Here is a 22,994-nt window from a genome sequence, read left to right on the forward strand (position 1 = left end):
GCACAAGCTCCTGCCGATTCACTACTGACTTTGTCCTACACTGATGTTAGTCAGAGAAGCTGTCTGTCCTCTGAGGAATTTTTCCTAAGTGACTTACTTGGAGAGCTGCTTCAAAGGGTAATCAAACTATAAGGCAAAAGTAAGAAACAAAAAGTTTGTTTGGTTTTTTTTTGAATCAGAAATGCTGTGTAAAGGGAACTGCCGTATAAATTGAGCTCCATGTCATCTAATTCTCATCTGTAACACGGAAAACTTTTCCAAAAAATTTCCTTTTGTTGATTTCATTCATTCAGGGCCATCACTGTTAGCAACTGTGGGAGCTTTACTGTGAAATGGGCTACTGACTATCTCTGGCATTTTAAGCATTGTATCATCTGACCTCGCACAGAGCAGGTCTAATCTACCCAATTAAACTTTTTACATAATATGGATTGAACTTTAACCTGCATTGTAGATAGGAACATGTTAAGTTCTTAAGGGCTAGTAGAAAAAGATTTAATTCAGTTACTGTGGCACTGCACACAGGTACTAGCTTACTGGGAATAGGTCCTGTGCAGGATTAACATAGTTTTACAGGATGAGAATCCTGTGGACTGGAAATCCATGGAGCTAGAGGATTTTACTAAATTTAGAATGCCAAATAAATTTCAAAGGTAATAGTTTCAAAGTGCTACTGTGGCTGTTGTGTCAAATGTTATTAGAGGATAGCATTTTTGTCAAATACGGAATAACATATCCAGCCACTGTTTGTGTTGGCAGCTCTAAAGAGTTAAAATCATGAGACTGGAATAGTTTCGAACTATGAGCCGCTTTGGCAGCCTTTCTTGTAATACTATCAGAGTAGTCTGTAACGCCACATAAAGAATAGTATTGTGTATTCTGTCCTTTTGATAATACTGTTAAAAAGCATCTCTTTATTTTTTGTCACCTGAGATCTGCATGTTTGGGAGTGATTACTTCATATAAACTTGTGTGTGTTTCTTTTAGGGAAAGCCTTTCAGACTCAAGAAAACTTTCTAATCTATGGTATTTACAAAGTGCTAATCACCATAGTTTCTAAGTGCTGGCATCAATGAATATTATACTTAAAATATAAACACTATCTATTTTATTATATCTGGCACGCCAGTGAAAGCAAGAGTTAAGATTGCCTGAATATTTCTATTCTAAACTTCCATTTTCAGTTACTAAGGAAGGTCAGTATTTTTCACCTTTTGGCCTGTACAAAGGTGAAATGTATTTGTAAGTTTCAACAAAAGCAGGTTAGCCATTTTTGAGAATAAAGACACTGGTGAAATATATACATTTCCTATTATTAAAAAGCATAAATTAATTGTGCCACCATTTTTAATATGACTGACTCCAAAGTGTGCTTAGAGTAGAAATTGATATTTGACAGGGAATACCTAGGAAGGAAGGTTGCCTTTCGATGTCCCAATGTAAATCTAGTTGTATTTGGCAAAGATATGAGGGTTTGAAAATCGTAGTTTGCCTACATGCAGTAGTTTTATAAAAATTATAGCACTTTTTAACAACTGTCTTCCAATAGCATTGTTACTGGGTTGACCTCGCTGGCCTGGTTGCTGGGGTCCTCCCTCTGGCTCGGTCTCTGGGGGAGGCCACAGCGCCTTCCTATGCAAGGGGGAATGGTTTGCTTTCGGCGAGCAAGCAGTCAATTGCTCTAACCCTTAGGCAGGGTGAGCAAGCAGGTTATCGCTCTGGCCCTCAGGCAGGGTGAGCAAACAAGTCAGCAGTGGGTTCGCTCTCTGGAGCGGTAGGGAGCAGGAGGCTCTCCTCGGGGTGTCTAGGAAAAGGGGGAGGAGAGGGGGACGCAGGCCCATCCATCTCCACTGCATCCCAGCCCAGGGCCCTGGTAGTGTCAAAAGCGGTTGCCACTGTATTGGCGGGGCTCCCGCTGCAACACACTGACTAGGCCTCAGACTCAGCCACAAGCTGTGGCTGCCCCTGGGCTACTTCCTCCCTGCTGGCCCCAGTACCTGTTTCCTCGGTATCACGGGGGTATTCCGTCTGGGGTTGGCCTGTCAGTCCCTCCTCATCCACGGGCGGCAATTGGGGGAGCTCCTCTTTGAGGGGCAGCTCCTCTAGGTAGTTTGGTGCGGGGAGGGGCTCGGCTTCCGACAGCTCCTCCAGGTCCTGTCCTACCTCAGGGGGCTCGGCGGCCGGCAGCTCCTCCAGGTCCTGTCCGGCCTCAGGGGGTATCCTCCACCTGGGTTGCTCCGGGGTCTCTGCCCAATCCCGGGGCTCCGGTGACTCGGTCCAGTCCCAGGGTCCGAGCACCTCAGCCCAGTCTCTCTGGCCGGGTTGCCTGGTCCAGCTCCGGGAAGGCCCTACCCAGTCTCCAGGCCCAGGTGGGGCCAGGGTTTGTCAGTGGCTCTGCTCTGGCCTAGGCCTCTGCCGGCAGGGCAGCACATCTGTCTCCAGCAGCAGTCTCCCTCTGATTGAACTCTGGGGCCGGGCTTTTATACCGCCCCTTCCTGTGGAGGCTCCACCCCGCTTCCACTGATTGGGCTGGCCGAGCGGTCCTATTGTGGCCCAGTTCCCTTGTTGCCAGGCAGACCTAGCTGCTGGGCCTGACTGGGTCCATTCAGGCTGCTTGTGCCCTCCCTCAGGCTCTGTCTCCGGGGGAGGCCACAGCGCCTTCCTACAAGTATAAATGAAGAGCGCTGTACTGTGCTTCTGTGAGTAGATAATTTAGGACCATAATAAAAAAAAAAAATCTATTGAGCCCTGCCTGTTTCAGTGGGAGTGAGTTTTGTGCCTCATAGCCAAATGCCCCAATGGGCCATTCTGGTAGCTGTTGTAGCTGAAGCATAGCAGTGCCACTTCCCTAGATATGTGCAGAAACGTCTTATGCTCCAGGGAACTCAGCAGACCAAATAAGACAGCTTTTCAGTCTGTTTGTACCACAATAAAATAGTATTTTTTCCAAAATAATTAAATTGCTCAGTGTTAAGGTTGGCTTTTAGTTGCACAAGAGTCAGGAAATTCAGACTGAATTTTCCAAGACACCCTACACTGTTTCCTTGCATGTATGCCTTTTATTAAAAAATTACACAATACTGAAACAATGTCATATACTAGTTGGCAAATCATACCTTAAAATGGAAAAGGTATTTTTTTTCTCTAGTCCTCTTTCAAGTGGACTACATAAGTAAATTCAATTGAATACTATTTTTTAAACTATATACACATATATGAACATTCTTTGTGACTCTATATGTCAGTGTTTCCCAACCTTTTTGGCTCGAGGGCCACAAATATAATTTTTACAAAACTGAAGGGTCCCCAGTCTCCCGCTGGCAGCACCCTCCGCCTTCACTGCAGCCAGAGGGAAGGAGTTCAACAAGGAGGATTTCCTGTCCCCCTGGCTGCAACAGGGAAATTGTGTACTCCACCTGGGTCTCTAGGCAGTGGCTCCCTTCTTCAGCCAGGGGGACTGGAAATCAGTGCTCTCCTTCCTCTGGCTCCGTCAGGGACCCCAGAGCCTAGGAACGCAGACAGAGCACTTTGCCGTGCTCCATGCTACAGCCAAGGAGAGGGGAGCACTGATCTCCTTCGTCTTGGCTGCAGCAAGAAGCCTGCACCGGCAACTAACTCCATCTGGGTATTTAGGTAGTGGTTACCTTCGGCAGTCAGGGGGATGGGAGATCAGTGCTTCCCTCCCTCTGGCTCCAGCAGGTACCCCAGAACCTAGGGTCCCAGACAGAGCACTTTGCCATGCTCCCTGCTACAGATGGGAGAGGGGAGCGCTGATCTCCCATGCCCTGGCCTGCAGCAAGGAGCATGCACCGGCAATGCGCTCTGCCTGGGTACTCAGCCAGCAGGAGGGGAGCCGCGGGCCACGGGTTGGGAACCGCTGCTAGGTGTGTTTGTTTAATCATGTAACAAAAGAACCAGCTGAAATTGTGTGGGTAGGAACCTTAGCTCTAAACTTCCCAACTTTTGTAAAATTAACTTTTTTTCTTCGAGTGATGTCCCTGTGGGTGCTCCACTTCAGGTGTTGGTGCGTCCCTGCACTGTCAATTGGAGAATTTCGGCGGCAGTGCCATTGGCACCTCATCCTTCATGTGTGCAACCCAAACTCCTCAATTCCTTCCTAACCATCCCCAGTCTGAGATGGAGCGCCGTAGTGGTGTCCCAATGTCTGTGACATACCTGGACAAAATAGTTAGAATTAGTAACATAGTTAGTAGTAGTATATTTAATCTTCATCTTTTTTTCTTTAGTTTAGTTAGTTAAAAAAAATTAAAAATGTATTTTTCATTTTCCCCTGAGCGGGAACACATTCAACAATACCTGGTTCACCAGGTTTTAAAAGATGTGGCTCCTGCTGAGACGCTATGCCCATCTCAGACTGTCATTCCCTCTGTGTCCACTGGCCAGGGGAGTCGCACATTCCCCAAAAGTGCACTCACTGCACTAATTTGAATGTCAGAGCTAGATGGGATTGAGACCTCTGCCTGAAGCTCATCTTGATAGAGAAATCTCTCCAACTGGCCTCTGACCCAGGGCAACAGACTCCCTCTCCAGGAAAATTCCTGGGAATGTCGCCTTAATCTAAAGACAAAAGCTCATTTCTCTAAAAGATCGAGGAAAAAAGCTATGATCTCACTGCAGAGACCCCCACCTAGAAAGAAGCAGTCTCCTGCCAATTCGCTTTTCTTTGCACCAGACTATTTGCATCAGGACTGTGGCCAAGCCCCATCGAAAGGTAAAGGAGTTGAGATGCAAACTGGACTCCTCCTGTATGGCACTGATAATGCTGGTGAAAATCATGGCGCCAAAACCTCACCAGTGGCTATCCCCTCACCATCTGTGCCAACAACCTCCTTGGCACCGTCAGACACAACACTGTTCCAAACAAACTAGGGTGCAAGACACCAGCACTGCTCATGGTACTGCCTAAACCATCAACAGCGGTACCAACTCCACGGAAACTGAGGACGCCACACCAACTATTACATCACTCTCCACTCTTCGGCACCAATAGCTCCCCAGAGCATATGGCACTGGAACATCCACCTCACCCATTGCCCCACTATTCTTGAGCGATGAGGATGATGACCAAGAAGAGGGTGCCTTCTTGCACCACTTGTCACCCATCAAACAGAGAGCACCATTGGGACCCATGAAATCGATAGCCCAATGCATCCGAGAGGTGCAGTCGTGATATGGTCAACTATGGCTATTCCCACCCATGCCCTTTCCCATGCCATGACCACCCTGGGACCCATGGGCATCATACCTAGCCCAATATAGCCCAATCCCACTTTGGCAAAACAAGATCGCTATCAGCATCCCCCATACCAGAGACCACTGAAGCTTATGAGGAAACGGGATGAGAGGGAAAAGGGCATAGAGCAGGACAGAACACCAGCTATTCATATTTCCTCATCGTCACCAGATGAGGCCATAATGTCCCACCTCCCACCACTGTTGATGATTTTAAGTAGTTCCAAGAACTGTTTAAAAGGGCGGTGCAGAGTCAGGAGATTGCTCTGGAGGAAGTGGCTGACACTCAGCACAAACTGCTACACATTCTCCAGACCTCCTACATTTCTAAAATCGTGCTACCCATAAATGAGCCAGCAGAGATCATTTGGCAACAGTGGCTACTGCCCCACTAACATGTAAAAGAGTGTTTAGGAAGTATTATGTGCCAGCCAACGACACTGGCTTCCTTTTTTCTCACCCCCCTCCTCGCTCAATTCCCTGGTAGTAGAAGCCGCAAACCAATTTAGCAAACAACCCCAGTACAGATCCAGTCCACAGGAAAAGGAGTGGAAGAGACTCGACTTATTCGGATGAAATTCTGCACCCTTATAGTTTGTGTGGGAAATTACAGCGCATTCCTTGTCACGTCCGACCACGACAGCTACGTCAAACTTAATGACCTTGTTAAAGATCTACCAAAGGACAGGCGGGAACACTTCAAGACTCTAATAACTGAGAGACAGCTTGTCAGCCGAACTGCATTACAAGTGTCCCTTGATGTAGCAGACACAGCAGCAAGAACAGCAGTCACAGCCATCGTAATGTGCAGAGCATCCTGGTTACAGTCATCAGGAATCCAAAAAAACCTACAACTAAAGCTGGAAGATCTCCCTTTTCTCAGGGAAAAACTCTTTCATGCTAAAAACCGATGAGGTTCTGCACTCTATGAAGGATTCCCAGGTGACCCTTCTTACTCTTGGGATTTACACACCTGCACCCAAACGCAGATGATACCAGCCATATCAGCGCAGCAGAAACTTTTCATTCCCATGTCAGCAATGACAATTTGATCCTCAGGGTCAAAGACAGAGGCCCCAGATACATAGACTATCTCATACCCAGTAATTAATGTCACAATCTACATCAGCCAAACAAGAATTTTGAAGATTTGGTTAAGGGGTCCGAATGACCTCCTTCACCTGACAGTGCAAATACAAACACCAGCCAGATCTTTGGCCACCAACTATGCCCTTTCTATCTGGGTGTCAGTCACCACTGACAAAATGGGCCTTAGAGATCATATGATCAGGCTACTCTATCCCCTTCACTTCAGTTCCACCCACCCAACCTCCCTTCCCTGTCCCTCTTCAGGGACCCTTCTCACGAGCACCTTCTACAGATAGATGCCATGTAGCAAGTTCTTCCACAATGCCGAGGGAAGGGATTTTATTCCCATTGCTTCTTAACAAAGAGAAAAAGCAGAGGATGGAGATCCATTCTAGATCTCCAGAAAGCTCAGCAAGTTCATGAGTCCAAAGATTCAAGATGATCACACTGGCCATGATAATTCCAGCGCTGGAGCAGGAGGATTGGTTTTCAGCCCTTGACCTACAAGATGCTTACTTCCACATCACATTAGATCCTCAATCGCTCAAACAACTCCAAAACACCTTCCATCCACAATGGGACACTGCTCTACAGTCACCTGAAGTGGAGCACCCACAGGGACATAACTCAAAGAAGAAGAGGTTACTCATCCTGTGCATTAACTGAGGTTCTTCAAGATGTGTGTCCCTGTGGGTGCTCCACTACTCACCCTCCTCCCCTCTACTTGGGAGTACGCATTATGGACTCTATGGTAGAGAAGGAACTGAGGGTGTTGGGTTGCGCGTGAGAGCTGAAGTGCCAACAGCACCACGAGACAACCACCACGCATGCGCGACCTGGACAGACACTGCTGCCAAAATTCTCCAATCAACCATGCCAGGACACACCGACACTGGAAGTGGAGCACACCCAGGGACACACATCTCAAAGAACCTCAGGTGAGTAACCTTCTCATCCCATCGCATCATCATAGTGGCCTAGATGCTCAACTGATATAAATTGGGGCAGCTCCATGGAAGTTAGTTGAGCCGGCTGATTTACACTATATGAGTTGTTTGGCCCTTTGTTTTTGTTTGCTTTTATTTTTTATATTTTAAAAGGATTAACTGTGTTTGAAAACCAACAGTACCAGAAGGATAACATGCACCTTAGTGGTTCAAGTGTCACTGTCCCTGTGTGTGAATGTAGATAGATAGATGACACATTATATAATGTGCTAACAGTTGTTCCATTTGCCTTTCTCTTTTATAGGCATTTGGGCCTGGATCTCGTTCCTCGGAAGGACTTTGAGGTGGTGGATTCAGATCAGATCAGCATCTCAGATCTTTATAAAATGGTAAGAAATCGCAGGCGAGAGTCCTTTGTGTGAAAGCGTGGAGAAGAGGTTTTCATTTCCTTGTTTATGTTGTTTGTTTTGGGAGGAAAAATGCAAACAATTAAAAAAATGATTTCAACATTAATAATGTTGGTGGGAGGAAGGGGGAAGGATTCATGCTATCCTTAGCTGATGGGTATTTCTGGGTTGTTACACACCACTCCAGCATCACTGAGTCCCATTATTATTTTCAATCTGAACTTAATTTAAAATGAAGAATCGGGTAAATGGTAATGTTCTTTCTGGGAGTGGACTATAATAAGTGTTTTACTCTGTATGATCACTAGACTAGGCATATATGTAACGCAACATGATTGGTTTATCAAGTTCTGCTTTTCAATGGAAAAAAAGGCTTTCTCTGTGAGGTTTTATTACAATAGCAATGTTAATTCTTTCTCCTTATTTATTTTCTTGATTCATTGACAATGTTGTAGTTTAAATTTGGCATTTCTTTTCTCTCTTTTACTGACTGATTATTTTGGTAGTTACTGTCTTTATTATTCTGACTTCTTGTTAGTTAAGACAACCCATCTTTCCTTGTTCAAATGACATAATTTTCTACAAATTTGGCAAAATGGAAGGATAAAATCATAGAGTTGGAAGGGACCTCAGGAGGTCATCTAGTCCAGTCCCCTGCTCCTTGTTCTGTCATCTCCCACCACTGAGAACAGCCTAGCTCCATCCTCCCTGGAATCCCCTTTCAGGTAGTTAAAGGCTACTATAAAATCTCCCCTCATTCTTCTCTTTTGCAGACTAAACAAGCCCAGTTCCCTCAGCCTCTCTTCATAAGTCTTGTGCTCCAGCCCCCTAATCATTTTTGTTGTCCTCCGTTGGACTCTTCCCAACTTGTCCACATCCTTTTTGTAGTGGGGGCCCAAAACTGGACACAATACTCCAAATGCGGCCTTACCAATGCTGAATAGAGGGGAATAATCACTTCCCTCGATCTGCTGGCAATGCTCCTACTAATGCAGCCGAATATGCTATTAGCCTTCTTGGCAACCAGGGCACACTGCTGACTCATATCCAGCTTCTTATCCACTGTTACCCCCAGGCCTAGCTCATCAGTCCCCAGTCTGTAGCTGTGTATGGGATTCTTCCGTCCTAAGTGGAGGACTCTGCACTTGTCCTTGTTGAACCTCATCAGATTTCTTTTGGCCCAATCCTCCAGTTTGTTTAGGTCCTTCTGTATCCTGTATCTACCACTCCCCCTAGCTTAGTGTCATCTGCAAACTTGCTGAGGGTGCAATCTACCCCATCCTCTAGATCATTAATGAAGATGTTGAACAAAACCGGCCCCAGGACCGACCCCTGGGGCACTCCGCTTGTGACTGGCTGCCAGCTAGACATGGAGCCATTGATCAGTACTCATTGAGCCCTATGCTGTAGCCAGTTCTCTATCCATTTTATAGTCCATTCATCCAACCCATCCTTTTTTAACTTGCTGATAAGAATACTGTGAAAGATGGTATCAAAAGTTTTGCTAGAGTCAAGGTATGTCACGTCCACTGCTTTCCCCACATCCACAGAGCCAGTCACCTCTTCATAGAAAGCAATCAGGTTGGTCAGGCATGACTTTTCCTTTGTGAATCCATGTTGACTGTTCCTGATCACCTTCCTCTCTTCCAAGATTTTTCCAGGGATTGAGGTGAGGCTGACCGGTCTGTAGTTCCCTGGATCCTCTTTCCTCCCTTTCTTGAAGATAGGCACTATATTTGCTTTTTTCCAGTCATGAGGGACCTCCCCCAATTGCCACGAGCTTTCAAAGATAATAGCCAATGGCTCTGAAATCACATCAGCCAACTCCCTCAGCACCCTCGGGTGCATTGCATCTGGCCCCATGGACTTGTGTATGTCCAATCTTTCTAAATAGTCTTGGACTTGTTCCTTCAGCACTGTGGGATGTTCACCTCCTTCCCATCCTGTGCCGCCCAGTGCAGTAGTCTGGGAACTGACCTTGTCTGTGAAGACAGAGGCAAAAAAGGCATTGAGTATCTCAGCTTTCTCCACATCCTTTGTCACTAGGTTGCCTCCCACATTCTGTAAGGGGCCCACACTTTCCCTAATCTTCCTCTTGTTGGTAACATACCTGTAGAAACCCTTCTTGTTCCCCTTCACGTCCCTTGCTAGCTGCAACTCCAATTGTGCTTTGGCCTTCCTGATTTCATTCCTGCATGTTCGAGTAGCATTTTTATACTCCTCCCTAGTCATCTGACCAAGCTTCCACTTCTTGTAAGCTTCTTTTTTGTGTTTAAGTTCACCAAAGACTTCTTTGTTAAGCCAAGCTGGACGCCTACCCATATTTGCTATTCTTTCTGCACATTGGGATGGTTTGCTCCTGTGCCCTCAATAAGGTTTCTTTAAAATACAGCCAGCTCTCTTGGATTCCTTTCCCCCTCATATTAGCCTCCCATGGGATCCTGCCCATCAGCTCCCTGAGGGAGTCAAAGTCTGCTTTTCTGAAGTCCATGGTCCATATCCTGCTGTTCTCCTTTCTTCCTTTTGTCAGGATCCTGAACTCAACCATCTGATGGTCACTGCTGCCTAGGTTGCCACCCACTTCTCTACTTCACCTACCAAATATTCCCTGTTTGTGAGCAGCAGGTCAAGAGAAGCATGGCCCCTAGTTGGTTACTCCAGCACTTGCACCAGGAAGTTGTCTGCAACACTTTCCCAGAACTTCCTGGATTGTTTGTGCTCTGCTGTTTTGCTCTTCCAGCAGATTTCAGGATGATTGAAGTCCCCCATGAGAATCAGGTCCTGTGAACTGGAAACTTTGCCTAGTTGGCTGAAGGAACCCTCATCTATCTCGTCCTCCTAGTCTGGTAGTCTGTAACAGACACCCACCATGACATCACCCTTATTGTTCTTGCTTCTAAGCTTAACCCAGAGACTCTCAACTGGCTTATCTTGAATGTTTAATAGCTCTAGTAAAATATAAATGGAGTATACAAATCAGATTTGGAGAATCAATAGTAACTTGGCATTGGTTTAAAAAACCTAGCTGGTGTTTTAGAATGTGATTTCAGCCCAGCTGCAGTTTAGTCTGTTTGCTTGACATGTTCATCTGACGGCCAGTGGAAGAAGCACTAAGGTATGTCTATACTGGAGCTGAAGGTGTAATTTCGAGCTTAGGTAGACATAGCCACGCTAGCTCTCATTGAGCTAGCATGATGATAATAGCACAGTAGCCGCAGCTGCACTGGTAGTGGGATGGGCTAGCCATCCTGAGTACATACATAGGGTTTCAGACTGGCTTATACGCTGGTCAGCTAGCTCAGGTATGGAAATTGCGCTTCCAGCTCCAATGAAACATACCAGAGCGGTAGAGGAGCTACTGAATTTAAGGTTTTAGGACTTCATGAAGAGAGAGACAAAACAATCAGACCTAGCTCTAGCAGTAACATTACAATCCAACAGTATCCGCCATTCTCAGGTCAGTGTTCCAGAATCAGCAGCAACTCCTATCCACCCATTCTTTCTCTCGTTTTTATTCATTTATGCTTTAGAAATCATATAGAGAAATCTGCTATTTCTATGCTGTGGCTATAATACTTGCTAGTAGTCTATCAGATGAGGCATGAGGTTATGATCTGTCATAACGCCCAGTTTGTTAGCGTCTTGTTCACAAATTTTGTTTTTCTCACTTTAAAGCTCCATGTGTTAGGCAAAAGTTTCAGAATGCCATGCTGACAGATAACAATCCGACAAAAACAGATTTACCTCTATAGCTTTCTACGAATAAATAAAATCCTACTTTGGGAATGTAAAATCACATGTCATTGTTTATCTTGTGGAAAATATCATGGGCTTCTCTCAGACTGCCCTTAATCAGTTGAGAACATGCAAAAGATTACAATTCCCTGAAATTATCTTAAGCGAGCATTAAATTTGTTTAATAGCTGCTGTGGATTGGACTGAACCACATTTTTGCCATTTAATTGAATACCAAATAATAATGAGTAACAGTGTTCACCAAACACTAGATGCAAATACTAATAGTTAACATTCTTTAGATGTTGTAAGATCACACTGGTAGCAAGATATAGAGTTGATTAGCATTATGTCTTGTCCAGTAAATCTAGCTTCTGGAGCCTGGAATTCATCAAGAATTTGTGCATGTGTCCAGGACATTCAGAAGAGCTACTATTTGATGAAAATGCAAATTTCTATTCTTTGTCTTCACAAGAGACCACAGAGGTGGTATGATGGATTTGGTGACAGGTCAGCTGCCAGTTTTTAATAAGGTGTTCACAGAGAGGCAGGATATGAGGGACTATGGCATATATTAATTTAAGCAAAACCACTTTATCATGAACATAATCAATGATGGAGGAAACATTACTAAGCAAAACAGAAGAAAACACTATAACACAATATTACTAAACAAAACAAGAAACATCATGCATTTCACTGGAAATGTTTATACTTTTTTACTGATAGTATAATAGAATATAAAGTAGATGGATAATTTAGCAGAGTGTTCAATTTAGGTATTTGTTTTATAAAAATTCCTTCATTGCAAGGAGTTTAGACGTCAACATTTTTAGGCATTGATATACTGATAGATATAGTGAAGTAAATCTACTGTTTCACAGGCCTAAACAATTGATTGGTGGACTATGCCAGTACTGAGTTGTAGACACAATAATGCAATTTAAAATAAGGCAACCCTAGTTTTCCCTTGTCTCTAGGACCACAACATTTTAATACATGTCTTCCCAAATAAACGGAGTGACAAGAGAATTAAGCTTCTCAAATGTTAATATCCTGAATAGTGGAGTCAAATCTTGATCCAAGGATCAGAGGTTGAACAGGAGGGTTGGAAGGGGAAACCCCTCTATAATATCCCTTTGCTAAGTTGTAGTATCAGGAACTACTTATGTAATTTGAAAGAGGGCGGGTGAAGACATTACTATTATTTATTATTTGTATTATTATAGCACCTAGGAAATCTAGTCATGGACCAGGAGCCAGTTGTGCTAGGTGCTATACAAACACAAAGCAAAAGATATTCTCTGTCAGGAGAACCCTTCACCCCAGTAAAATATTTGAAGATAACTGTAATTCTTTGCAATCTAATGCATTCCAAAGAAAATAGTAATTGTTTGTCGTAAATATTTTATGAGTGCCAGGAATAAGCCATCTCTGGCGAGTATTTTTATTTCCCAATTTAAAATTTTCAATGCCTTTTAGATTTACTTAGAGTTAGATTTTAGAACTATAAAAATATACAGTTAGTCCAAAGAATAGAGGTTCAGCTCCCCAGAAAGGAGGAGTGAATTGGCAGCAGAAAAAGAAGCAAGCAAGGCGCAAAGGAGAAAAAAGTAGTCCAAAGAGCTTGTCAGTTGGAAGTGACTTCTTAAAACAGTTGATTGTTGCTCAGACATGGAAAGAAATAAAGACTATATGTTTTCGAAAAGTTCAAATCTGTAAAGATTTGGGTATACTACCTTTTTCATACCATCCAGTCATAGTTTATAAGTCCATTTTTTTATGCATTGGAAATAGTAAGACTTTCCATTCTGCAGCACTGGTTTTTACTACTAACTTCTCATTTGCCAGAGACAGGACAGGTTCTCTGTGCCCTGTCAAAAGAACTTTCTTGAAAATATAAATAAGGAAAGAAAAAAGTATTAATATAAGCTTCATATTAACCTTTGCATGACTCAGAAAACCCCTAATACAGATTCTAACTTTGACTTCCTTGATTTCCTTGCACTTCTTTCAAAGTAACTTTCTTAATTTGAATATTTGTAACATAATGAGTTTTTAAATTCATTAATGTAATCAAGGTTCTATTGTCCTGGCAGAAACGTTGATTCAGTTACAATGTGAAAGTTCTGGTGGTTGTGTTCTAGGTTAAAAATCCAACACTTGAGTGTTACAGTACAGTAGTGTTTCAGTGGCATTGCTCCAGCACATTAGTGTCTCAGGTTATAGATTAATTTTGATAACTTGATTAACTTGGAGGTTATTCATACCTATCATAGGTTTCTCCTCCTGTGACTATGTAAGACTCTTGTGATAAAACCAAAATGGTTCTGCTGTGCAGAGGGTACCACTTAGGGGATGTACACCTTCTGCACTTCACAGAGCCATGTTCTGTAAGGATGTCCTGTACATTCCTGCACTGCAGGTATTTAGGAGAAAGAGCAGTGAATCTGCTAATACATGGATCCATTGGCCATGACCTAATTTGTGGGCAAACTGCTCATAGTTTATTCTAGCCATAAGGCTGGAGTAGCAGCCACAGAGGAATTCCACTACCACAAAATAGTCTGGAATAAATGATTCCTTCTCCCACCTTGGCTCTGAAGGAACTTTCCAGAGCACAGCTTGCTGCTGATGTCATGTGCTGGGGTCAGAAATTGTCCTTTAATCAGTCCACAACTCTCTGTACAGGCAAAAAGGATTTTTTCAAGATACTATCTTTGATTCAAGATATTATTATTATTATTATTATTATTATTCAAGATATTTCCACAGACCAAAGAAGAAAGGAGACTGGAGGCCCATACTAGATCTCAAAACAGCCACCATCTGAGGTTCATAATGATCATCCTAGCTTCTGTTATCCTTTCACTGGACAAGAACAATTTGTTCACAACTCTCAATTTAAAGGACGCTTATTTCCACATAGACATCCACATAGACACTCTGCACGCAGGAGATTCCTGTGATTCACCAGGGGACTAGGTCATTATTAATAGAGAGTGCTCCCACAGAGGGCACCCTTAGGCCTCTCAACGGCAGCAAGACTATTCATGAGCATACTAGAGGTAGGGACTGCTCACCTCTATTATCATGGCTTGTCAGCTTCCTCAATGACCTGTTGCTCACAGGGAAATCATATCAACAGGAATGGTCAACAACCCTGTCTCTTCTCAATCTCTAACTCTTCTGAGGGCTCCAAGTAAATGTAGAAAAGTCCAATTTAGTTCCCACATGGACTGCAGACTTTACTGGGATGACCTTAGACACAATCAGTGCCATAGCATACCTATCTGAGGACATGTTCCAAGTTCTGAAGGATCTCATCATTCAGCTACAGGTGAGCTCGCAGGTGACAGTTTGATCCTGTGTCATCCTCCTAGGTCATGTGGCCATGTACGAGACTCAGCCTTCGATGTCTGTAAGCTTGGTTACAGAACTTTTAAGCAAGCACAGTCTGCACAAACAGATACTGCTCTCCCACGGAGTTCTGGCTTCTCTCTTCTGATGGGACAGCCAGGGGATGGTATGCACGGGGGTTCGCTTCATCCCTCCATTACCCACAAGAAAGACTGATTACAGATGCCACACTACTAGGCTGGGAGCCCATCTGGATGAACACATAGCACTGGATACCTGGACCCACCAAAAATCCCAAATTGCACATAAACCTTCTAGAGCTCCATGCAGAACACAAAGCTTCCAAATTATTTCTACCATTTATCCAGATCATGCATGTTCAAATTATATCAGACAATATGACAACAGTTTATTATATCAACAAACAAGGGGGAGCAAAGGTCCACCCCTCTTTTTATACATACAGTCAATCTCTGGAACTGGTGCATTCATCACCAGATCACCCTGTCAGCCATGCACCTTTCAGGGGATACTTCTCCAGAGACCACTAATGGGAACCACACAACTTGGTGATACAGAGAGAATCTTATAGCAGTGGAGATTCCCATTTTGGGATCTCTTTGCATCTCAAAAGAACAAGAAACACTCGACCTACTGCTACAAAGCAGCTCAAGGCCATGATTCCAGAGGGGGCATATTTCTAGTTCAACTAGTTCATCAGGAACAACTGATGTATGCAAAATGCATACCCATCCCTCCCTTACCTCAATCTCTGAGGAAGATCAAACAAGATGGAGCACTGGTGATCTTGATTGCTCCTAGGTGGCCCAGGCAATTCTGGTTCCCACATTCTGGTGCCTGTGCATCCATATTCAGCTCTTCTCTGAGACAAAGGCAAGATGAAACACCCCAACTCAGGCCATGTCTAATCTACAGGGACTATAGTGGTGTAGTTATGGTGATGTAGCTATGCCGGCATAACTCAAGGACAGAGATGCAGTCTATAATGATGGAGGTTATTTCTTTTGCTGTTTGAACACCACATCCCTGAGTGACAATAGCTAGGTTGATGGAATCATTTTTCCATTGATGTAGCTGCATCTACATTAAGGATTAGGTCAGCATAGCTATGGCACTCACTCGTGGATTTTTCACATCCCTGAGTATTACATATACGTCGATCTAAATTTTAAATGTAGACCAGACCTCAGCATCCTTCTGTTGTCAGTCGGTTATGGCATGCATGCTGGTGTGATTTCCCCTCTGGACAGAATCTCAGCTTCTGCAGCTAGTTGAATCGATAGACCTCATTAAGCACAACCAGTAAATTACCACAGATAAGTGGCAAAAGCACTCAGCCAGGTTTATTGCAAGCGAAGCACAGTGCTAGTGCCCCATAGGAGCTACAGGTACATTAGGACATGTATGCTTGTTACAGTGGACCAGCGTAGTTAATGGCGAGAATTTCCATTATCCCCTCAGCCGGACAAAGATGTGCCTGTTAGGATTCCTTTCTTATACCCTGATACAAACATGTTTCACATTGCATCTCTGACATCGGCTATAGCTGCATACCTTGCCTCCAAATCAAGCATGACATCTTCATCCATCATCTTTTCTCTTCTGTCTTAAGGTCGGGGGTATCTCTCTACTGTCTCTCATGATTGTGTTTGTGCATCACTGTATCTTGGGGGGAATCTGTTCTGCCTCCCTATGTTGTATTTCTGTTTGGGGAGCATGGGTACGGTCTCCCTGGATTGTTTCTGTAATCAGCATATGTCGGGAGAGTTAGGACTACTATTGCTTTCAACAATACTGTGTTCCTGTTACTGCTCCTTAGGAATGCCAATGCATGTGTTTCTGCCAAGTTCCTGTATCAATCAGTGAACTTGTAAGCGGGCAAGCAGTTGCTGTTTTCTAAAGCCAGACTTTGGTTCAGGCCTCAGCTCCGTCATGTATCTAGGCCCATTATACTAGGCCTCAAGCTCTCACTTTCTACTACGCCTTCCGTATAGCAGCATGATATTTGAATGGATGACTGACGTGAAAAATTCATGCTCAGAGACAGTATAATCCATCCTTAGCAACTGTAAAAAAAGATTCCACAAGGAAACACCACACAACAAAATGGAAAAAAAATTCTGTGCGCGCCCTTGTTGTCTGATACCACACACTTATGAAGAGATGCAAGCTTTTTAAAAAAATAGTATAAGCTGAATAGCGCTTGTTTGTATATATATTATTTTTTAACCTGTATAAAATTATGGGAAATGTATTCTGTGTTAAACTCTTCCATGGGGCTTCCTGTAGATCAGCTTGTAGTTGGTGTTGCCTCTGGATTTAATCTACATCAGTCAGTGGTATAGGCTCAGCAGCACAGCAGTAATAGTGGGACACTGTTATTTAGCAAGAATGGGCACAGGAAAGAAATAAACAGGACACGTCTTTGGAGATATTTGCAGATCTCCAGAAAGATTTAAATGTAGCCTCTAAACATTGGTTTAGCCTTCATTTAGATTAATTGATTCAGTTTTTTTATGCATCTTTCTGAAATACCTACAGGGTGAGTACTGTAGATGGGCAGAAGACAGAGTTACTGATCATGTTTATTCCAGGCCTCAGCTATTTGTCTTTAAATTGAACTATTTTCTTTTTAAATTAAGATGAATAATATATCAGAATTTCTTACAAATACACTACTTTTGAAGGGATATTGCATCAGGGAATAACATTTCAAGCTTCTTGCTCATTAATTAATTTCTGCTTACTTTTGCTTTGATTGTATTCAAACAGAACGTTAAGACACAGGAGGATATCATGCTAGATAAAGGGAAATTTTGACTGATCTGTAGTATCTTTAATACTTCTATTTTAATATATTGTTCTGTGTGGCGTAAGTGGAGAGAAACTGAATCAATTTAGAAATAGACTTGCAAAGAACCTATTATTTGATTTGAAAAAAGCAGGGTACATGGAGAGTTCAAAGAGAGTAGAGGTTGGTGGCTTTTATACAGAACTGGAAAGCTTTTAAAGTTTCTTTTCTTTTCTTTTTTTTTTTTTAAATATTTGTAAATATATAATAGAAATTAAAGAGGCTTCTGCTAAGTTCCACTCCTCCCTGCTCCAGCATGGATTGTAAAATTCTGAACCACGTTGCAGAAACTTTTTGTTTCAGAAGTGATGTGCCTTTAAATGTCCATATTCTGATTTTTACTAATAGAAAATACAGAATAACAGAACTTAAGCACATTCTGTTGTTCAGTTTTTGGGACTCAGTTGGGTTTTATATAAGTTGTTGTTGTTCATAAACTTGACTCCTGCCATTAAAGAGGCTGATGAACCAGTCCAAATCTGAACAAGCTTTGCCCTGGAGTAGACTGAAAATTCCCCACATTGTGAAACATTTGACTTTGCATGCAAGTAGATACAGCGTGGGTGCTCGTCACCTAGAACACTACTGACTAGGGCTTTGTAGATGCCTTGAGGGAGGCAAAAGAAACCTCATATTTGCCTCCATCACAGCAAAAAAATAAGACAAAGCTGTTTTGTAATAGTAGGACTCAGATTGCAATATCCTGCACTAAACTCTAGCCATCTTCCATTTTATGTCATTTTTTGCAGACCATACGCATACTGTGTGTACTGTGGTGATCTGTGAGGATGTTTGAGGGGAGGAGGGAGAGACTGTTTTCACAGCTGAATACAAAATACTTTTAGTGTATAGATGGGAATGGTATTAGTCCAAAGGCAAATTTTAATGTTGTTTGGGCTTTTTTGATGATTCTATAGCCATACACCAAACTCCCTGTGGGCAAAGCGGAGACTTTATCACTGAAACTCACAGAAAACACCTGTTCCCTACTTCTGGTGGTGGCAATGGAATGGGAGGAGAGGGAAAGGGGAAGAGGATACAAATGTTTCAAGGAACAACTTTTAAAAGAGAGAATGGGTTAGAAAAATAAACAAGCAATAAATATATTCAAAATGAGGTATTGAAACAATTGTTTTTCATAGCGGAAGGATACATTGCATAAAACCCCACAAAACTTTAGGAAGGTTGTTCAGAAATAATGAAGTGTAAGATTAATAAACCATACTATAATAGCCTTATTAGTCATTATGGTGTAGCAGTAAGCTATGATGAGTCAGAAATAGCAGTGGTGTGCATTAGTAGGCTATTGCTGCAATTCTCTGGTGGTTAAAAAAGGTAAAAGGCCTTTGGCTAGATCCACAAAGGAGACTTAAACTAAGCATTGCAGTGCCTACATTTTAGGCACCCTGCCATCTAATGGAATCTACAACGCAGAATCAGGGATCCAGGTTCCCTGTGCAAAGCCTGGGGAGAGTTACGTACCTAAGAATGGGATCCACAGACACCAGCAGGCTGAGTGGGGAGCTGTGTAAACTAGCTAATATGAAATGCTGAAGAAAGTGGCAGTGGGCAAGTACACATTAAATCTATATTGTTTCTGGATGGCCATCAGGGTCAACCAAAAGTGGAGTGCATTGCATTAGCCCTGAAGCATCAAAAGTATGGACTGCGATGAAATCCAGTCTGTTGGCCAGCCAAAGATGCAAAAAGGATATTCAGCCCACTATTGTTAAAATGCAGATACTTTAACCTCCATTTCTCTTGTTGAGCTAATTCCTTTGTATAGAATATCTTTCCATCCCAAAAATAAAATGGCCTTTTTCCTCTGTTTTTTATTAATTTTTACTGACTGCAAGATTCATAAGAATGTCATGGCTTGGAGATAGTGTTTTGGAATTTCTGAGTTTGTTGTATTTCTGTTACTGCAACTGCTGCCATGTTGACAACAAATCATGCAGGTGCTACTAGGTAGTGTGTTTGTCAGAACAACAAGGTCTGAGATGTGTCTGAAAAGGATAGGGTAAGAAGAGAAGGGAAAGAACATGGGCTACTCCGTTGATCATGTTGACAAGATATTTCATTTTTTAAATAGTAAAGTTAAAATAAAGGTACCCAACAAGGCATGGCGCAAAATCATTAACAAGGTTTTTTTTTTTTTAAACCCTCTGAAACCTTTTCAATTTAGATTAATATTTAAATCTCCCCTTTGGAGATTAAACATGCACAGTTAGAGTCTTGCAGTCCATTTTCTGATTATAATGTTACCCTTTAGCATGAAAAGCTTTAAAAAAAACAACAGGATCATCCTCTGAGTTACAATTTTAGAGATGTTGCTCTTACTACAAATGTTTCTGTACAGGTATTGACTATTTGAGATTAGTGAAAATGTCTTCAAATGTTTACTGGAATCTCATTTTGTATCACACGATCCAGATCTGTGCAAAATTTGAACATGGAAAGTATAAAAAAAAATCACCACCTTTGTAGCTTCTATCTCTGTGTATGTTTAAACAACTGCATCTGTTCCTAGGTTAACAGATAGTAGATGGGGATTAATAATAATAGGGTACTCCTGCATTTCGATACCTTAAGTTACCCAATATAAGAAAAAGGGCCTTTTTAACTGACATACAAAGACCATTTTAAATACTATCATCAAATCTTTGAGAGCTATTTACACTCCAAGTTAAGGCAACACCACTCTTAAATTACCCCAGTTAGATGTGAAAGAGTTGTCAGAGAAAGCTAGTGGTCTTGATGTAGGTCTTAATGAATAAGATAAGCAAAAGAAAATCATTCTGAATTATGAAAATAAACTGAATAATCAGTTTGTTGTGATATCAGAAATGTCATCGATAGCATGTTTGACAAAGAACACAATAACAAATTAGAGGAATTCATATGGAGACTGTATGTACAGACAGGAGGATATTAGGGTTGAAAATTAATTTTTAAAAATAGTGGCCTGACACTGTATAGAGTGCAAATGTTTCTGATATAATAAACAATTGTTATTTTTATTGTTCTTTTTTCCTCCACAGCATTTATCAAGTAGGCACAGTGTCCAGCAAAGCACAACACAGGTAAGACGGCTGCAAAACCCTAGCATGGTGTCTTTTTTCTTTGACGTCTGTGATAATGTATCTGAATGTAAAGAAATAATGCAAATCACTTACTGACTGTTATGTATATAAAGCCTTTCATCCAAAGATCTCAAAGCATCATTCACCCTTCCCCAGGTCCCTCTCCAGCCTATGTCTAAGCATCCTTTTCCTCAGCTCAGGCTGCTGCTCTTATCAGGACTTCTATCATGGAGAGACCCACAAACAGTGCCTATCTATCCTGGTCTCTCTCCTCTCCATCCACACGCCCTTTCCCTTGAAAGGTTGCCTTTTTATGTAGCCTTACTATCACCTAGTTCTTTCTTGGTCACAGAATCTCCATACTTGGAATGGTGCTTCCCAAAATTTCCGGCTTTAAAGGATTGGACCTTGTAACAGGCATACTAGGCTGTGAATATATCCTGTTACACCTTGATTTATTTTAAAATTCAGAGAATTTTCCATTTAGATTGTGACTTTCAAGATAGGGCAATTTTGAAAACTAAAATTTTAACATTGTCCCTTTAAGGAAATATACTCTCAGCCCATTCTGAACAGAATCATCTCAATACATTGTTGACCTGCACCTTATGTATTTATTTACACAAATGCAAACTATATATAAAACACTATCAAATCAGAATGGTAGTATTTTACATGCACTTTCCACTGGTATAAATGATGTAACTGGTATTGGGCCCAAATGTACACCCTTCTTGGGATTTGACTTTTTTGGTTGCTCAAATATCAATAATAAAAGATAAACCCCAGCCTAAGCTTTCTCCCTAAGCTTAGCTGTTTCTGGAGTTTCCTTACCAAAATATCTTTGTTTTAGACCTCAATTTCCCTGCCCCAACTCACATGGCCAATTCCACATTTCTCTTATTCACGGAGGTGTTTAATAAGCTGCAACTATTATAAAAACTCAGTAAGAAGCAGATGGTATTTCTTTAGAATTTTAAAACCTGGTAACAATGTGAGTCAACCAGATTAAATTTTTCTGGAATCAGGAGCAATGGCTGTAAAACAGAATTGATATGGTCTGCTGATGGATAGGTAAGTTGATTTCAGATTGGTGACACTACGCATCTGCTTATCTTTGTTTCTAAAACCACTTCAAAGAAAAACAAACATATAAGTTCAAATTAGAAAAACTGAAAACACATCTGCCTTATGGCTCTGACTTAGAACCTAATTCATGAGGCTAAATTTCTATTCCATGGAGAAGGAAGAACATTGTCTCAGTTGTGACTCTGCCATGTGAGTTACGTGCCCCTTATTTGTGAAGAAAATAATACTTGTTTTTGATTTTTAAAAATTAGGTGGATACAATTCGTCAGCGTCATGGGGAAGCTTGCCGTATGCCAGTGCCTCATCACTTCTTTCTCAGTCTAAAGAGCTTCACCTATAATACTATTGGGGAGGACACAGATGTCTTCTTTTCTTTGTATGATGTCCGAGAGGGCAAGCAGATCAGGTAGGACAGTATCAATCTTTTATTTGCTTTTCATCTCACATGGAAAAATGTGAATTCAGAGAGTACAAAGCTTGGAGAAAAATGTCTGAACTCTCTTTTCTCGCTCTTGTCATAAGGAACTTTGATAGATGAATTCAGCAACTGGCAGTTTTGTGATGCATACATCAAAATATCAAGTTTGGTGTTTTTTGAGTATGAAGTTTAGTTCTTATGAAAGTGGGTGACTCAGAGCATTAACTAACAGTAGCTGTAGCATGGGCAGTTATTGTACAAACTTCCAGATCAGTCCATGCACCTAAGGCCTTGTCTACACTACAAAGATAAGTCGATCTGTGTTAGGTCGACTTACAGCCACTGCATTAATTACTGTGGTGGCTGATGTCCGCATTACCTTTCTTGGTTTGGTGGTGCGTGTCCTCACCAGAAGTGCTTCCACTGACCTAAGAGGGGCAGTGTGGGGAGCTGAGAGCCTGGTTCCTGAGTTCCACTGGCAGCTCCCTGTTGAGAGCCCAGCTGCTGCACACGTTCCTGGTAGGCATTCCTTCCTCCCCCTGGCTTCCCTGCTGGGAGCAAGCTCCAGTCATCCAGGTTCTTGCCTCGGACCCCAGCTGGGAGCACCACCACCTGGGCTTCTTGTCCCCCGCTGGTAGTGGGGTCCAGCCACCTGGGCTTCTCACCCCAACTCCCAGTTCTCAAGGGAGCTGGGTTCTAGTTCCCTGGTTTTCTTGTCAGTTTCATGGCTCCAAATGAAGG

General features: G+C 42.4%; 1 protein-coding gene across 1 annotated transcript in view; it reads left to right on the forward strand.

Annotated features, from left to right (window-relative positions):
• The window catches only part of DOCK3 (dedicator of cytokinesis 3), a 460,968-nt gene that overhangs the window by 217,540 nt on the left and 220,434 nt on the right, over positions 1-22,994 (forward strand). The window contains 3 exon segments of the mRNA XM_067568165.1: positions 7,594-7,678; positions 20,705-20,746; positions 22,087-22,241. Coding sequence (XP_067424266.1) covers positions 7,594-7,678; positions 20,705-20,746; positions 22,087-22,241 — 282 coding nt within the window.

This window comes from Emydura macquarii, unplaced genomic scaffold (assembly GCF_026122565.2).
Source record: "Emydura macquarii macquarii isolate MOO-44397 ecotype Brisbane River unplaced genomic scaffold, CSIRO-AGI_Emac_v2 contig_2846, whole genome shotgun sequence".
In the NCBI taxonomy this organism is placed as follows: Eukaryota; Metazoa; Chordata; order Testudines; family Chelidae; genus Emydura; species Emydura macquarii.